This window comes from Pelodiscus sinensis, chromosome 1 (genome assembly GCF_049634645.1).
Source record: "Pelodiscus sinensis isolate JC-2024 chromosome 1, ASM4963464v1, whole genome shotgun sequence".
In the NCBI taxonomy this organism is placed as follows: Eukaryota; Metazoa; Chordata; order Testudines; family Trionychidae; genus Pelodiscus; species Pelodiscus sinensis.
Genome location: NC_134711.1, coordinates 297225748 through 297243226, shown reverse-complemented (window position 1 = coordinate 297243226; position 17479 = coordinate 297225748). Strand labels below are relative to the sequence as shown.

Below are 17479 nucleotides of genomic sequence, written 5' to 3'. Positions count from 1 at the left end.
TCAAATAGTCTCTGTGGCACCTGACTCTAGTGTCTAGCTAGCTGCAGGAGAGCATGAACCCCAAAGGCTTTACAACTGAACTTTAAGGCTACGTCTAGACTGGCAAGTTTTTCCATAAAAGCAGCTGCTTTTCCAGAAAAACTTGCCAGCTGTCTACACTGGCCGCTTGAATTTCCACAAGAACACTGACAATCTCATGTAAGAAATCAGGGCTTCTTGCGGAAGTAATATGCTGCTCCCGTTCGGGCAAAAGGGCCAGTGTAGACAGCTCAGATTTGTTTTGTGCAAAAAGGCCCAATCACGAAAATGGCGATCGGGGCTTTTTTGCACAAAAGCGCATCTAGATGGGCACAGACGCTTTTCCGCAAAAAAGTGCTTTTGCGGAAAAGCATCCATACCAATCTAGACTCTCTTTTCCACAAATGCTTTTAACGGAAAAATTTTCCGTTAAAAGCAGTTGCGGAAAATCATGCCAGTCTAGACGTAGCCTAAATGTTTTAATTGATTGTCAGTAAATGGGAGTGGGTGGCAGGAGCAGATAGTTTCACATAGAGCAAGCACCAAGCAGGAAGGAAGAAACAGAAGCAGAGATAGTAACATGTTTGGAGGGGCAATTCATTGTAATTAGTGGGAGGTTCCAACTCCAAAAGGCAAGGAACCACTGCTTTGCAGCAAATGCTGACACTCAGTAGGCTGCTGTTCACTGTGCACATCAAAGTTTGTTCATGAAACTCGTGCCATTATGCAATAAAATCCATTTCCCATTAGTGCTGTAGCCAAGTTGTTGGGAGTGCTCCTGATCCAACAGGGAATAATGTAAAAGAAAAAAAACCTGACTTTTTAGCCTATGAGACCTCACACATCTTAACTCTGAACATCTTCTCTCCTGAACATTTCCCTTGGTGTGAGTGCTATCCAACAGCTCTGGAATAACACTATGCATTTTCTATGTAAGAAATGATGGAAATATAAGATTTTTATTTTCTTGTAATGTGATAGATAACAGGTGGCAAGAGGAAGGGAAGAGTCTGCCTGTATGGACCTTCAGAAGTCATGAACTAGGGTCTTAGATCAGCTGTCCTAGCACATGCAGAGATCTCATTTCAAGGAGGATTTTTTTTCTTAAGATTACAGCTATGCAGCTGCTGAAGTGAGCCTATAGCCACTCCAGTGGAACATTGACAGAGTATATAGACACAGTCCCACTGAATTAAATAAGACTCCCTCTATGGGTTTGCAGTGAGAGATTCAGCCATAGGCAAGCTAGGTATCTTGTTCAAAATGTGAGGGCCCACATGTGCACGTGAAATGGATTACACACAGAAAATCATGAATCTGTTTGGAAATGAACTCAGAACATTTATTAAAAATGGTAGGGACAGGTAGTAGTCTGCCTGTGCTAGAGCCCCTGTTATCACAATTGGAACAGAAACAGCGTTTAGCTACACTGGGATATGTCCTTGGTATGAACAAGATTTCAGTGGCTATAAATGACCTTTCCCTTTGGGATAGTCCAGCTGGGATATGTCTAGACAGCAACGTTATTTTGGAATAACTGGCATTATTCCAAAATAACAGAGAGCGTGTCTATACAGCAAGCAATTATTTAGAAATAATGGTGAGCTGGAGGGCTTCTTACTCTGACTTTTGTAACCCTCATTTTATAAGGAGTAAGGGAAGTCGAAGGGAGAGTGTTCTTCCTTCAACTTCCTGCTGTGTAGACAGCACCAAAAGCCAAATTAAGCTATTTTAACTTCAGCTACGCAATTGATGTAGCTCAAGTTGTGTAGCCTTAATTCGACTTTTGCCCTGCTGTGTAGACATACCCCCAGAGAGGAGGACAGATCTGGGTTACCTTTTATATTTCCCTTAGGTTTTGGTTTATATTGAAATCCCATATTTCAACTGATATAGCAAAGTAATGATGCATTGTAGTTCTGTCGGATGACAGTGAATAAAGTCAAACAATATATTGGTTACTCGCCATTAATTCTACTAATTTGGTCTCAAAAACTGAAGTAAGAATTTGAATAATAATTAGATTCTAAAATTCAGTTCCGAAAAGCAAAGGTTTGAGGTCCTATCAAAAGGACACACACACACACACACCCCTCCCCTCCATTCAGAAGAACTTAACACTTCACACACACACATACATACCTCTTCCCCCCATTCAGAAAAACTTAACACTTCACACCAAATACTGGGCCAGCATTTCCCAAATACCTCATCCTTCCGCTCCTGTAACCAGTTCCTAAGAATTCCAGATAATCAGTGCATTGTGGTGAGGACAGAGAAAGTGGTAAATTTTGAGATAACTGATTCTTGTTAACAGTAACTTCAGATAACTGATTTGTCAACAGTAACTTCGGAAAACAATCCTTTTTAAATGGCAGTTTTGGCTTACTAAAGTTTCTAAACATGCATCAATGTTAGGCAATATTTGATTATAATATTCATTTTCCTCTATCCCTATTAATGCTGTTTTTATTTTCTCTCCTTCAAAGCTCACATAATTAGGGCCCTATCCTACAAGCTACTAAGCATCATCTGTGATGAACTGAGTGCTATCAATGCTCTCTGGATTTCACAGAAAGGAAAGACATTTACCACTTTTCAGGATTGGCTCAAAGGCCACTATTTGTTCTTCTCAGGCTGACTAAACAATGTTCTTAGTAGCACCATGTACATGAAGGTAGGCTCTAGCTCAAGCTTTAATTTCTCTGTGAAACACACAAAGAACAAAAGTTTCTATAACCCTAAGAATTTCTACAGAAGGTAAAATTCCTTTAAGATCCAGTGGATCTGTCATATGGGTCCTGTTCAGGCACTTGTATGGGGAAGGAAGAACATCAGCAGGACCAGAAGTAGTAGAAATCAAAAGATGGTATATTATGTTTTGGAGCAAAAACAACTGGCAATTGGGGTGAATGGTACCATTTGTAAAGGAGCACCAGGGTGCAACTTTGTAACTGGGAGAAGAAAGTCAAGCTGAGATACTTCAATTGGTGCCTGGCAGGATTGAACAACTGTTGAGAAAATAATGGATCAGATTGCTCTAGAGATACCAAAGTTTGAGGGGAAGAATTGGCTGTTCCAGACAACATACTTATCCCTAGCTTTCCTGCAGGTTAATAATCTGAACATAAGAACATAAGAACGGCTGTACTGGGTCAGACCAAAGGTCCTTCTAGCCCAGTATCCTGTCTGCCTGCCAACAGTGGCCAGCACCAGGTGCCCCAGAGAGGGTGGACCGAAGACAATGATCAAGCGATTTGTCTCCTGCCATCCCTGTCCAGCCTCTGACAAACAGAGGTCAAGGACATCAATGGGCTAAACAATGGGAAAACGGATGACACATTCATGAAAGTCTGTAACCAATAATGACATCACTACCACTTAATACATTAAAAGGTCACAATATGAAAACCTTTCCACTGACAAACAATGATGTAAAATAATTATAATTGTGTATCTGTATTTTGAAGCTAACCAAATGTTGTAGCTGGATAGAATGATTTTTTGTTCATTTTGCACAAAATTACTAACATCACTGGAAAAAGCTCAGTGTTGCAGAAGTAGACACTATAGATGGAAGAGACCAGTTAGCTCAAGCAGTCTGTTTCCCTGCAAATATAAAATATAGCACAGTACTCCGTGGATTACATAAATTCTATTTCGGGAAGTAAAGAAAATGTCATTAGAGATACTAACTGAATTGAAATTCCATTAACAACATTTCAGGTTACTGTACAGTTCCTTATTAATCTTGAAGATACAATATGTATCAGGCTAAGTTCTTAGTGAGACACAATGAGAATTTGAAAATGCACTGGACAGAACAATGTCTTTCCCCAGAAAATAGGATTATTCTTTGGTTTGGTGTTTCCGGAACCCAAAGAAAATAAACTAGCAAAAACCTGTGGACAAGAATACAAACTGATCATTCCAGAAAGCAGTAATGCAGTATTTTTGCCACTGATCTGCATTATTATTGCATACAGGTGTCGATAACTACTATTTCCTTGCATTCATCAGTTTTCATCCAAGCAGTGTTCAGTATCATCATTCATTTTAGAGATTTAAATGACTTATTAAAACTCCCTTTGATTCCTCTCCCAGCTTTTGACACAGACTCTAGAGACGATCCTGGCAATTACAGACTGGTAAGTCTAACTTCAGTTGTTTAGTTGAAACAATAGTAAAGAATAAATTGTCAGGCACGTAGAAGAACATAATTTGTTGGACAAAAGTCAACATGGTTTCTGTAAAGGGAAATCATGTCTTACTAATCTATTAGGGTATGTCTACACTACCCCGCTAGTTCGAACTAGCGGGGTAATGTATGCATACCGCACTTGCTAATGAAGCCCGGGATTTGAATTTCCCGGGCTTCATTAGCATAAGCGGGGAGCCGCCATTTTTAAATCCCCGCTGCTTCGAACCCCGTGTAGCGCGGCTACACGGGGCTCGAACTAGGTAGTTCGGACTAGGGTCCTATTCCGAACTACCGTTACTCCTCGTGAAACGAGGTGTACCGGTAGTTCGGAATAGGCACCCTAGTCCGAACTACCTAGTTCGAGCCCCGTGTAGCCGCGCTACACGGGGTTCGAAGCAGCGGGGATTTAAAAATGGCGGCTCCCCGCTTATGCTAATGAAGCCCGGGAAATTCAAATCCCGGGCTTCATTAGCAAGTGCGGTATGCATACATTACCCTCCTAGTTCGAACTAGGAGGGTAGTGTAGACATACCCCCAGAGTTCTTTGAAGGGGTTGTTACCCTAGAAAAGGGGGCTATATTATAGTTTGGTTCAGTGGGTTCCATTTTGAAAGAGACAGTTCCTTTTCTCCACATGATGGAGGTTTTCCCACTCAAACTGTTAATTTGCACACGGTACTACCTTGTGCACCCCTCTCAAACAGGCTGTGCACCCGTTACTATCTGGTGCACTCAGCACCAAAAGAGGTGCACTCAGCACCAGAACCGCTGCACACAGCCCCTAGGAAGCTGCACTCAACACCTAGGTTCATTAGCATACTTTTCCCGCCTCTGGGCCAATAAAAACCCTGAGGTATCAAGGGCTCGGGTCCTTGGATATTCCCCAGCCTTGGATCTACTCATTGTTGCTCCTCTGTATTGTTTGCCTGAAGCTTGGATACTATCTATGTAATCAGAGGCCTGGACTTTTGAACTGTGCTACCCTTGTGTGGTAAATACCCACAAGGTTTTCCTGTTTGCATTGGTCACTGGAACCGGGACTCTCTTTTCCTATCATCTTCATTGGATTACCCGCCTACTGGATCAGACGGTGTTGTCGAAGGACGGATCAGACTGTGTCCAGAGGGGATTCCTTTCCACATCGAGGATCCATATCGGGATCGTCTCTTCACAGAGGACTCACTACCGTGGGATCTCCCTGCTTGTCCTCCCCAGAGGCTTACAAATAGCCCGAGGGTTGAAGGTCGCAGGCATCGATCGCCTCAGGCTTTGTATATACCTTATGTATCTAGGGAACTGTTCTATCTCCTTTCTTTGGGTTAGGGAGGGTTGGTTTATTGAAACTTGCTGTTAACTGGATATATGTTCCACTATTCTACTCAAATACATGGTTTGGCCCTAAATTGTGTATGCCTGATTTGTGGCTAGAGATCTACCGGTGATTAGATACGGCTCTCAGGTCGGATCTTTCTTCTGTGTAGGGACTCCTTCTCCCCGTTTTATATCCACCCCATTGGCCACTTTATTCTAAATTGCTTGTCCACGTCCCTAGGGCAACAGGGTTAACATGCAGACAAGGGAGATCCAGTAGATATAGTATAAAAAGATTTTCAGAAAGCCTTTGACAAGGTCCCTCACCAAAGGCTCTTGTGTAAATTACATTGTCATGGGATAAGAGGGAAGGTCCTTTCATGGATTGAGAACTGGTTAAAAGACAGGAAACAAAGGGTAGGAATAAATGGTAAATGTTCAGAATGGAGAGGAGTAACTAGTGGTGTCCCCCAAGGGTCAGTCTTGGGACCAATCCTGTTCAACTTATTCATAAATGATCTGGAGAAAGGGATAAGCAGTGAGGTGGTAAAGTTTGCAGATGATACTAAACTATTTAAGACAGTCAAGACAGAAGCAGACTGAGAAGAACTTCAAAAAGATCTCATCAAACTGAGTGTCTGGGCAACAAAATAGCAAATGAAATTTAATGTGGATAAGTGTAAAGTAATGCACATCGGGAAAAATAACCCCAACTATACGTACAGTATGATGGGGGCTAAGTTGGCTACAACAAATCAGGAAAGAGATTTTGGAGTTATCATGGATAGTTCTCTGAAAACTTCCACACAGTGTGCAGCGGCAGTCAAAAAGGCAAATAGGATGTTAGGAATTATTAAGAAAGGGATAGAAAATAAGACGCAGAATATCTTACTGCCCCTGTATAAAACTATGGTACGCCCACATCTGTACACAGTATTCAAGATGTGGTCTCCTCACTTCAAAAAAGATATTTTGGCCTTGGAAAGGGTTCAGAAAAGGGCAACTAAAATGATTAGGGGTTTGTAACGGGTCCCATATGAAGAGAGGCTAAAGAGACTGGGACTTTTCAGTTTAGAAAAGAGAAGACTGACGGGGGATATAATAGAGGTATATAAAATCATGAGCGGTGTGGAGAGGGTGAATAAAGAAAAGTTATTTATTAGTTCCCATAATAGAAGAACTAGAGGACACCAAATGAAATTAATGGGTAGCAGGTTTAAAACTAATAAAAGAAAGTTCTTCTTCACACATGCATAGTCAACCTGTGGAACTCCTTGCCAGAGGAGGCTGTGAAGGCTAGGACTATAACAGAGTTTGAAGAGAAGTTAGATAATTTCATGGAGGTTAGGTCCATAAAAGGCTATTAGCCAGGGGATAGAATTGGTGTCCCTAGCCTCTGTTTGTCAGAGGCTGGAGATGGATGGCACGAGACAAATCGCTTGATCATTGTCTTCGGTCCACCCCCTCTGAGGCACCTGGTGCTGGCCACTGTCGGCAGACAGGCTACTGGGCTAGATGGACCTTTGGTCTGACCCAATACGGCCATTCTTATGTTCTGATTTTCAGTTTGAATATATATGTCAACCTCAGAGAAATACACAGCTTTAAGATTTATTGGGGAGAGGAAGTTATGTTGTGATATACCCTTGAATAGGTCCACTGTATTTTTGACTGTAACAGGGGCAACAGATGAGCTATGTTAAACTTATTTGACAGTATGTCTATTCCAGCTATTGTCTCTAATACTTGGGTTATATATACACCCGGTACTACTTTTAAAAGGACTGTCTCTCTACTGTATCTTGAGGTATCATATAGAATGATGGCAGACTGTAATAAAATAATGAATCCTTCTCAAGTACCATCAGCCTTATATTACTCCAATTCCCAATGCACAATACATTTTAAATACAAGAAGATACTAAAGAATAAATTATTATGAGAAGTGAATAACAAACATCTTTAATATTCATATAAAAACATCCCAACAGGGAAAACATTTAAATGTATTTTAACCACTCAAACACCAAAAATCAAAACCGACAGCTATTGTTAAAAAGCCATGGAAAAGTCCCTGAAAATGCATTCTACCTGAAATTACAATTACAGAAAGAAATGTTTCTATAAAATGATTTTAAAAAGCTATATGACCATGACAGTCACATATAGGACAAAAGAAGCAAAGTCACAGAGAGAATCAAGCACAAGATGGGGATAAAAAGCTTGGGGGACAGTTTCACAAGCACCAAGCAATGAACTCCCATTGACTTTCAAAGGCAGTTAGGCACCTGTGCCTTTGATAATCTTCCCCTAGATCTTCTGCACTTGAATCTTTTCTGCAATCACACACCAATTTGCGTGGTCAAAGTATGAATGAATAACATGTAGCTCAGGTATATGATTTTCTATCAGTTCCACCAACTCCCCTTCTTTAAAAACATGGTAGTACCTAAGACAAGCCCCATTAGGGCTCCTTTGCAGTTGTTTGTTCCATGTGGACACAGAACAATCACTGTTGACACCCTGTAGAGAACTGTCTGTTTTGGTTCTGTTTTGGAGTTTGTGGAAAGATGCTTGTTTTGGGTGATAATCTATTTCAAGTTGCTGTTTGACAGCTTTTTGATGGGAAACCAGGTCAGGTAAACACACTCTGCTGCATTCATTAATTATAGCTGCAGACACTGGGGATTGCTTATTATCCTGGTCTAATTCCGAATAATATTTTTTGAAAGGCACGGGGTGAAATATCACAGGTGACCCTGGTTTTACAGCTATTTCAGATGCATTATCTTCAGAATTCTGCCTGCACGGAAAAGACAAGTTGCAAATATGCTTCATGAAGCCCCCTTGCTGGATTTGTTCAAAAAGCTTTTCCCTCTTTAATTCATCCAACTGAATATTGCAATTGGAAAATGTGCAAAGCTCTCTTTGGTGCCAATGATTATGCAAGTGTAAGAGTGAATCAAGTGATCTTGAAAAGAGAGACCATCTCAGGGATTTTTCAGATGAGTTGTAAGTGCTTTCCTTCATCCACACAAAGGATGAGCTTCTTGCTTTCCTGTGTGCTTGCAAAACACCAGCTAACTTCGTGGAGTGTGGGTCCAAAGCCAGCCTTTTGTCCTTCTGATTAATTGATTTCTGTATTCCACGTGAACAAGTATTACCCAAGGTCCAGGAAGGTGGTGAAGGATTCCAAGGAACAAAGACATCCTGCTTCTCAAATTTTCGCCGTTTCTGCTCCATTGCCCACACATATATCATTATCTGGCCTCTTACTCTCAAGATGCGAGCCATCTCCTTTATTGCTCGCACACGCCGTTCCTTTGTTGAAAAATGATGGATCACTGGAACAGAACATATAAGATGAATAAATATCCCTGAAGTCACTAATGAATAGAATGTGGAAGAATACTGTTTCTGACACATTGGCTTGAACCCCCCACAAGGATCATCTGTCTTCTACTGTACTACACAATACTACAGCCTTTCCATATGGGAAGGTATTCAGAGCAGATTTAATTTATAAATACAATAAAATGCATGTATTGGTGTTACAGACAAGATCCAGATTGACAGCAACTGCAGTTCCTCTTACTCACAAAGTAAGTATAACACCTGGTAGTGGCACAGCTGTAGGGATAACATATTAATGTATGGAAAATGATTCCTCCAAATGGAAGTGACTCCCCATAATTTGTTCCCCACAACTTAAAGTGTTTAGATTTATTATTAATTCTTCTTCTTATTATTATTATTTGTTAAGATTGTTAAATGTTTAGATTTATTATTATTATTGCCCCTTTAGAATATAATGTATTAGGTCATGTAACTTAGAACTGTTAAGAATATAGTCCTATGTAGCCAGAAACAGCCCCCCCTCTGCCCCAGGGCATGCTCAAGCTTGTGCAAGGGGCTGCTTGAAATTGACATTGCAGAGATACATTGTAACAATGCATTGTCAAGGCACTAACTCTGCTATGGGAGCCAAGCCCTGTAATTGACTAAGGGCATTATTACTTACTTAACGCCTGTTCTCTTTAAAACATTGTAACTTTACTTAGCACTCAGAGAATGTTTTAAGCCATACCACCCAGAAACTTTTGTAACAACTTTTATTATTATACAAAATACTGTATGAATGTATGAGAGAGTGCTTGGACCAAAAGGTGTCAAGTGGAGAAAACCAAGTACTGGAGGTCCACCCGATGAGATCACTGATGAGCACCTGGCAGCCACCCTGGAGACATCAGCATGATGCAGCAATTTCCATAGACTGGCATAGGAAAAAATTCCTATAAGAACTGGACTAAAAAACTATGGAATCAGAGTCCAAGGTTCTGCTGCCAGCCTACCAGGAGCTTCAGATGCGCATCTGATCAGGACTTCGCTCCCCACTACCATCACTTGTGTACAGAATACCTGGCCAGTATTCTGTCACAAGCAACTTCCAGGCTGGTAACTATAACAAATACACAGAACCTGAATGAATGGATGAATGAATGTTTATATGTATAAGGGTTAAGTAGTTAAACAACGTTATTTGCTTCTATCTTTTCTTTATTTTTTTATTATTATCTTTACAATAAATGTGGGTTTTTGCCTTATCCCCCTCATAAGATCCTGCTTGCTTCTATTTGGTATAACACAGCAAGCTTACCTATACTTTACCCTGTTAGCATAGTTAGTGTAGGTCTGAAGTAAGGATGTTAAATTGTGGTTAATTTACTAGTCGATAGGCACTTCTGTATTCCTCCTTTGAAATGTACGAGAGCCCTCGCTGGGGCTCTCGTACATTTCAAAGGAAAAATGCAGAACTCCACGTGCAGCCCAGGGCCAGCGGGAAGTCCCGCTGACTCCGGGCTGCACGTGAGCGGACCTTCTTTGAAATGCACAAGAGTCCCCAGTGGGGGCTCTTGTGCATTTCAAAGCCACAGCACCCTCTTGGAGCCCAGGGTCAGTTGGGGACTCCCCAGTTGATCACGGGCTCCACAGCATTGCCTCTTTGAATGCCACTTCCGCATTTCAAAGGGGCAGCACCACACAGCTGATCCCGGGCTCAGCTGTGGAGTGCTGACCCTTTGAAACACCGAGGCTGCATTTTAAAGGGGCAGCACCGCACAGCTGAGCCAGGGATCAGCTGTGTGGCGGCTGCCCCTTTGAAACACTACTTGGGATTTCAAAGCGGCAGCACTGCACATCTGATCCCTGGCTCACCTGTGAGGCACTGCCACTTTGAAGTACCTCTTCTTCTTCCCCCTTTGCTGCCTCTATCTGATAGAGGGGGGTGGAAATCGACTAGTCGACTGACTATCCGATAAGCATTTATCAGATGCCAATTAGTGTGACTTGGACACCTGTTAAATAGAAACTGGACTGAAATCACCTACTCATTTTACTTACATAATTGAACAGCCACCAAACAACTAATACAATAATGTTACCTGTCAGTACTAGTTCTAGATGTACTTAAATCATTGACATAGCATTGAAAGAATCCATAACATAACCTATTACCAGTCACCTAGTGTTGTTAGTTCACAGGATGAAAGATAACTGGAAATAGTAAAATAAGAATATAGCTATGTATGCTATTACTAGAAGATTTACTTGGCATTGCGCTGAAGTTTTCCTTCATTTAAATCATTGTTCTGGAGTGGGGCTGGGGACGAGCAGTTCAGTATGCAGGCTGCCTCGGGGAGAGAGGCCAACCATAGCCCTGGCTATGTCTAGACTTCAGGCTTCTTTTGGAAGAAGCTTTTCTGGAAGAGATCTTCCAAAAAAATTTCTTCTGAAAGATAGCATCCACACTGCAAAAGCGCATTGAAAAAGCGATCTGCTTTTTCAAAACATAGCGTCTACACTGAATGAACGCTATCTCACATGTACGCTGTGATTACTATGGATGGAGTGGCCACCAGGGTACCTGTGCTTTTTCCTCTTTCCTCTTCTTGAGAAGGAACTCCCTTTTCCCCGTCCACACACGCCTTTTTCCGAAAGAGGTCTTTCAGAAAAAGACTTCTTTGTAGAAAGAGGTTTACCAATGTCGGAAAAAACCCTCTGTTCTTTCAATTTTTTCCTCCAAAGAATGCGATTGTAGTGTGGTCGTAAGTGAAGGTTTTTTTGAAAAACAGCTGTTTTTCCGAAAAAAGTCTGTAGTGTAGACATAGCCCCTTTGTCACCAGACTTGGGGTGAGAAGCACCTGTCCATGGCTGCTGCAGTGGGCATAGCTAGAGGAAGGGGGTGCATGTCCCCCAGATGGGAGACAGACACAGAACCTTTGACAATTGTGAAAAGAAATGAATTTTGATTAAATAAAGATGTGACCAATTTCAAGACTGCATACTGAGCATGCACAGTAGACATATTCCCATGTCTACAAGGCTCCCTTTAATGCTGCGTCTGGGTAGATAAGTTATTTACAGAATGTTGCAATAAACAGTTGTTACTGTATGAGCCAAATTCTTAAGTCAAACTTGGGCAAATCTCCCAAATACTTTACTTGGAAAAGCTTTGCTTGAATCAGAACTGAGTTAAGGATTTGCCTCTGATATCAATATGACACCACTGATGGAGGAGGAGACGGCTCAGGGTGGACACCGGTAGCTGGTTACTTATGGCAGCAGGCACTGCTCCACCCCTGCTCTGAACCTTCCCGCCGTGGTACTTCTTTATACAGGAGATAAGGAATCACCCCCTACAACAGAAGAGGAGAAGCCTTGTACCCCCCAAGGCTGGGAGGTCTGCTGCCACCACTGCGAATAGGAAACGTAGGGTAGTGGTGGTCGGAGACTCTTCTGAGGGGGACAGAGGCGCCCATCTGTCGCCCTAACATTTCATCTCGGGAGGTATGCTGTCTGCCGGGGGCCCGTATCCAAGATGTTACGGAGGCATTGTCGAGGATTATCCGGCCCTCTGACTACTACCCCATTCTGGATGGGTGCATAACTAGCTGGATAACCGTACTCAGAGAGTAGTTATTAATGGTTCACAATCCTATATATTAAAGGTATAACAAGTGGGGTTCCGCAGGGGTTTGTTTTGGGACTGGCTCTGTTCAATATCTTCATCAACGATTTAGATATTGGCATAGAAAGTACGCTTATTAAGTTTGCAGATGATACCAAGCTAGGAGGGGTTGTGACTGCTCTGGAGGAGAGGGTCATAATTCAAAATGATCTGGACAAATTGGAGAAATGGTCAGAGGTAAACAGGATGAAGTTTAATAAAGACAAATGCAAAGTGCTCCACTTAGGAAGGAACAATCAGTTTCACACATACAGAATGGGAAGTGACTGTCTAGGAAGGAGTATGGCAGAAAGAGATCTAGGGGTTATAGTGGACCACAAGCTGAATATGAGTCAGACTTGGTCCCTCTAGGGCTATGTCTACACTATGTGTTTTGTTGCAAGAGGCAATGCAAATGAAGCGCTGATTAGCATTTTCTCATGCTTCATTTACATAACTTATCCCGATCCATTTTGGCACAAAAACATGCAGCGTGGACATGTTCGTTTTGTGCAAAAACCCCTTTTTGCGCAAGATCCTTTTGCCTCCACATGTCCACACTCCATGCTTTAGTGCAAAAACCTCTTGTGCAAAAACAGATAGGAATAGATTATGCAAATTAAGTATGAGAAAATACTAATCAGTCCTTCATTTGAATTGCCTCTTCGGACAAAACACATAGCCTAAGAGTTGAATGTATGAATTAAAAATGAAATTACTTTTCCTATAAGCAGCCTGCATTAGATAAGTAGGACTGTATTCTAATTGTGGTCCCTGAGAAGAGTAGCTTTGGTTCAACAGAAAAATGCACATATATCTCATAAGAATTTGATATTAAGGTCAACATTATCCTTAGAAAACACTTTCTCTTTGTTTTCTCAGGTTATGCCTTTTAAAATGTAAAGCATCACTCAGGGAATTGGAAACTTACTCATTCCACATAAATGCATTGCACCAATACTAAACTTTCGCTAAGCATCTGAAGGGATTATTAATAAACTGTAGCTCTTTATATGCTACTGGAAGTCTTTTCAATTAAAATAACCAGAATGTTTCAATGTCAGATTCAGCTTTTGCTATAGAATTGAGCACTTTTTAAATTGATTTATGTTCTTCTAGAACCGGTGAAACATACAGGCAGAGTAGCCAAATAACTAGATGTTGAAAGAGCCTGTTTCTTTAAAGATTAGCTTTTGATCTTCACTGAAGAAAAGGTGAATTCATCATTCATTTCAGGCAGAGTATTTCCCCATTTTAGCTTAATTCCATGCAGTTATTCTTTTAATTGTAGATCTCTTTCCTTTGAGGAAAAGCAGATCTGTTTGGACAATGTCAACCAATATATAAGAACGTATAGCTATGCTGCCAGCATTTTGTGCACATATATTTCTGGAAGAGGGAGACAGACTAGACCATCCCTGATAGACAGTTATCTAACCTACTCTTAAATATCTCCAGAGATGGAGATTCCCCAACCTCCCTGGGCAATTTATTCCCGTGTTTGACTACCCTGACAGTTAGGAACTTTTTCCTAATGTCCAACCTAAACCTCCCTTGCTGCAGTTTAATTCCATTGCTTCTTGTTCTATCCTCAGAGGCCAAGATGAACAAGTTTTCTCCTTCCTCCTTATGGGTATGTCTACACTACCCCGCTAGTTCGAACTAGCGGGGGTAATGTAGTCATCCGCAGTTGCAAATGAAGCCCGGGATTTGAATTTCCCGGGTTTCATTTGCATGAAGCCGGCCGGCGCCATTTTTAAATGCCGGCTAGTTCGAACCCCATGCCGCGCGGCTACACACGGCACGGAGTTCGAACTAGCCGGCATTTAAAAATGGCGCCGGCCGGCTTCATGCAAATGAAGCCCGGGAAATTCAAATCCCGGGCTTCATTTGCAACTGTGGATGACTACATTACCCCCGCTAGTTCGAACTAGCGGGGTAGTGTAGACATACCCTTAGACACCCTTTTAGATACCTGAAAACTGCTATCATGTCCCTCCTCAATCTTTCTCTGCAAGACAGACAGAGAAACACCTGTCCTCCACTGGTTCAGTAATCACTCTAGTGCTTAAGTGAGAGATGGGCTTCTGGATGCCTAGTGGGATGCATTAGTGCACATGCTCAGAGGCAGGAACACAGGCACTGACAGAATTTTGACTGCAAAAGCTTTAGGAACTGAATGAGTTTAGTCACCTACAGAATTAGACAGCAGCTGAGCAGGAGTTTGGGGGTTACTGTGGGGCTGGAATTAGGCACTAAACACTTCTGGGGGTCCAAACCACAACTATTTAATTTAGGAGAGGTAAAGTTTCCTAGCTTTTCGGTCGTTGTCATTTTTGGATCAGGGTATTCTGTCCTGACTTAAGTCTTGATCCTCCTACAAACAATAGCAACTGTTTGGATGCCTGCACGAGGGATGTTAGCGACTAGTGGATTAGTGATAAGCAAATGCTTATTGGATAGTCAAGTACACACTCGATTAGTCGCTTCCCTCCTTTGCTGCCTTTATCAGAGAGAGGCAGCAAGGGAGAGGTGAGGAACTAGTGCTGGGTGGGGGGGGAACCAGCTTTAAGACAGTTCTCCCCGGCACTGTCTCCATGGTGGGTAAGGGAGGCAGAGTCACAGCGGAGAAACGGCATGAGCAGGGACGGCTTCAGTTCCCGCTGGCACCAGTTCCCACTGCTGGCCCTTCTGCTTTTGAAATATACAAGCGCAATCCTCAAAAGTAGAAGTGCTGCAGGGAGCACGGGGGTGAGCGGGGACTCAAGCAATCCCTGCTCACCCTGTGCTCATTGTGGCGCCTCCCTCAGAAGCTGGTTCCCCCCAACACTGGCTTCGGCGTGCCGCCTGCCCCCCCCCGCCTCTATCACAGGGGGGGATAGGGAATGCTGCTCGGAAGCAGCCTCTGTCCGCAGGGGTCCCAGCAGGGAACTGGGCCCCCACGGTCAGAGGCTGTTGCCACCAAGCAGCCCATGTTCGCAGCAGACAGGACTGTCCACTGCAAACAGGGGCTGCTGGACTCAGCACAAGCTGGGATAGAGCAGTCCTAGTGCACACTGATCGCTGCGCCACTGCATTTTAAATGCAGTAAGAACCCAGAAGCTCTTGCTACATTTAAAATGAAGAGCAGCAGCGCGGGTGGCTCTGGAGGCGGCTCCTGGAGCTACCTGCGCTGCGGCTCTACACGGCAGCGCTTATGGACTACTCATATAGTTGATACAAATTGTATCCACGATGCGATTAGCCTGATAATCTCATTTTAACATCCTTAGCCTGCACCTATGAGGCACGCCATTAAAGGAGGATATGTTGTAGCATTTCTATGGCCAAATAGAAACTAGGGATATGAATGGTTAACCAGTTAGCATCATCCTTACTGGATGATGCTTACTGGTTATGGTTAACCATTAGGGACTTGAACACCCCATTGCCCACTCCGGGCAGGGGACTGCTACAGCCTGGCCCACCCACTCCTGTTTAATCGGCTAACCGGTTAAACAAAATGTTTGACTGGTTAACTAATTAAACAGAATTTTACTTCCCTAATAAAAACTTAGTTGACATCAACTGGATTTTACAATTCACAACTGAAATAGCACCTGACTTTACAGACTAACAGTTGTTCTAAATTAAACATTCCTTTTAATTTCAGCCAGGTATCAACTCTCCCCAGAAAATCTAAAAGTCATTCCAAATTAATTTTATACTGAGTGCTGTTCCCAGCACTTTCATTTAAACTGAAGCCTAAAAGATTTCCTACATCTGAAAAATGCATAATGTAATTCTGATACGAAATGTAGAGAGTGGAGGGAAGAACAGCATTTCAAAGGTTCTCCTCTTCTTCACTTCATAAGAATATAATTAATTGCTTCTTCTGTTAATTTAATACAGTGACTAATCCTTCTAAAAGAGATTATTTAGAACAGGCCGACAATGTAAGATACACTTTTAGGCCATTCAGCTGTCTTTCAAAGAAGAAAACTGAAAGCATCAACAACTTAGCGTGATTTTTTTAAGAGGTAATTTTCAAAATGAGCATTTTAGGTCAGTGATTTAATTTTAACCCTGTTAAACTGTTAGGAAAATGTTGTATTCAGAAATTATTATGTCAAAAGTTTATACTAAAGTGAAATCCCTTTAGGAGGCATTTGAAAAGTATTCAAGGATCACAGAATCCTTATCTTTTTTAAAACAAACTGCATATATGCTTTAGATGTCACTTTATCTTTGACATTTCCAGTAATAGGAACACTCAGAATAGATACAGAATGTATGATTCCAAGTAAAATGCAATTTTAGTTTTCTCCTTACGATGATATTAAAAGAATGTCAGTGGAAAATAATAAAAAAAACCAAAATGCAAATGACTTACTGTAGAGAATTTACTAGCTAAAATTCCTCATTTTCCTGTGAATGATATCTCCTCCCACCCCAAATACCAACTTACAGATTTCTTAGATGGTGAAATTCCTGCTGTCTTAGATTTTTCCTATACAGTATTTGTGGACAACATTGAACACATGTGGATGCAATTTTAATATAAACAATTTTAAACTGTCCGTTTACTAAGGCCCTTATTCAGCAAAGTACTTACTTAAGTGCCTAACTTGTAAGAATCTGGCTACAAAGGGATTACTTTGTGTTTAAAGTTAAGCACAATTATAAATAGGTGAAGTCAGTATCACTAAGGGACTGGTCACAGACAGGTAGAGTTAGCCACTGTACAATACCAGCAAGTTAGCTTTAACAATGCAGGACAATGGGGTAGAACAGAGGTGGGCAATAATTTTTGCAGGGGGGCCACTTCATGAACTTTGGTTCATGGTCACAGGCCACCTCTGCCCCTGAAAGAGGTGGGACCTCAGGCAGGAGAGGCGGTTCTCTCTAGGTTCCCTGATGCGGGGAGGGAGCTGCCAGCTGCTTTGAACAGTAAACAGTGAATGA

General features: G+C 42.0%; 1 protein-coding gene across 6 annotated transcripts in view; it reads right to left on the bottom strand.

Annotated features, from left to right (window-relative positions):
- The window catches only part of LOC102463687 (putative tRNA methyltransferase 9B), a 108357-nt gene that overhangs the window by 18968 nt on the left and 71910 nt on the right, over positions 1-17479 (bottom strand). For 2 of the 6 annotated variants that reach the window (XM_025190207.2, XM_014579092.3), the window contains one exon: positions 7461-8873. The exons of 2 other annotated variants lie outside the window; for them this stretch is intronic. In XM_025190207.2, coding sequence (XP_025045992.2) covers positions 7840-8873 — 1034 coding nt within the window. In that variant the 3' untranslated portion in view covers positions 7461-7839. Of the gene's footprint in view, positions 1-7458; positions 8874-17479 lie in introns of those variants that run through there. 2 more of the 6 variants (XM_006134218.4, XM_006134216.4) reach the window with 2 other exon arrangements.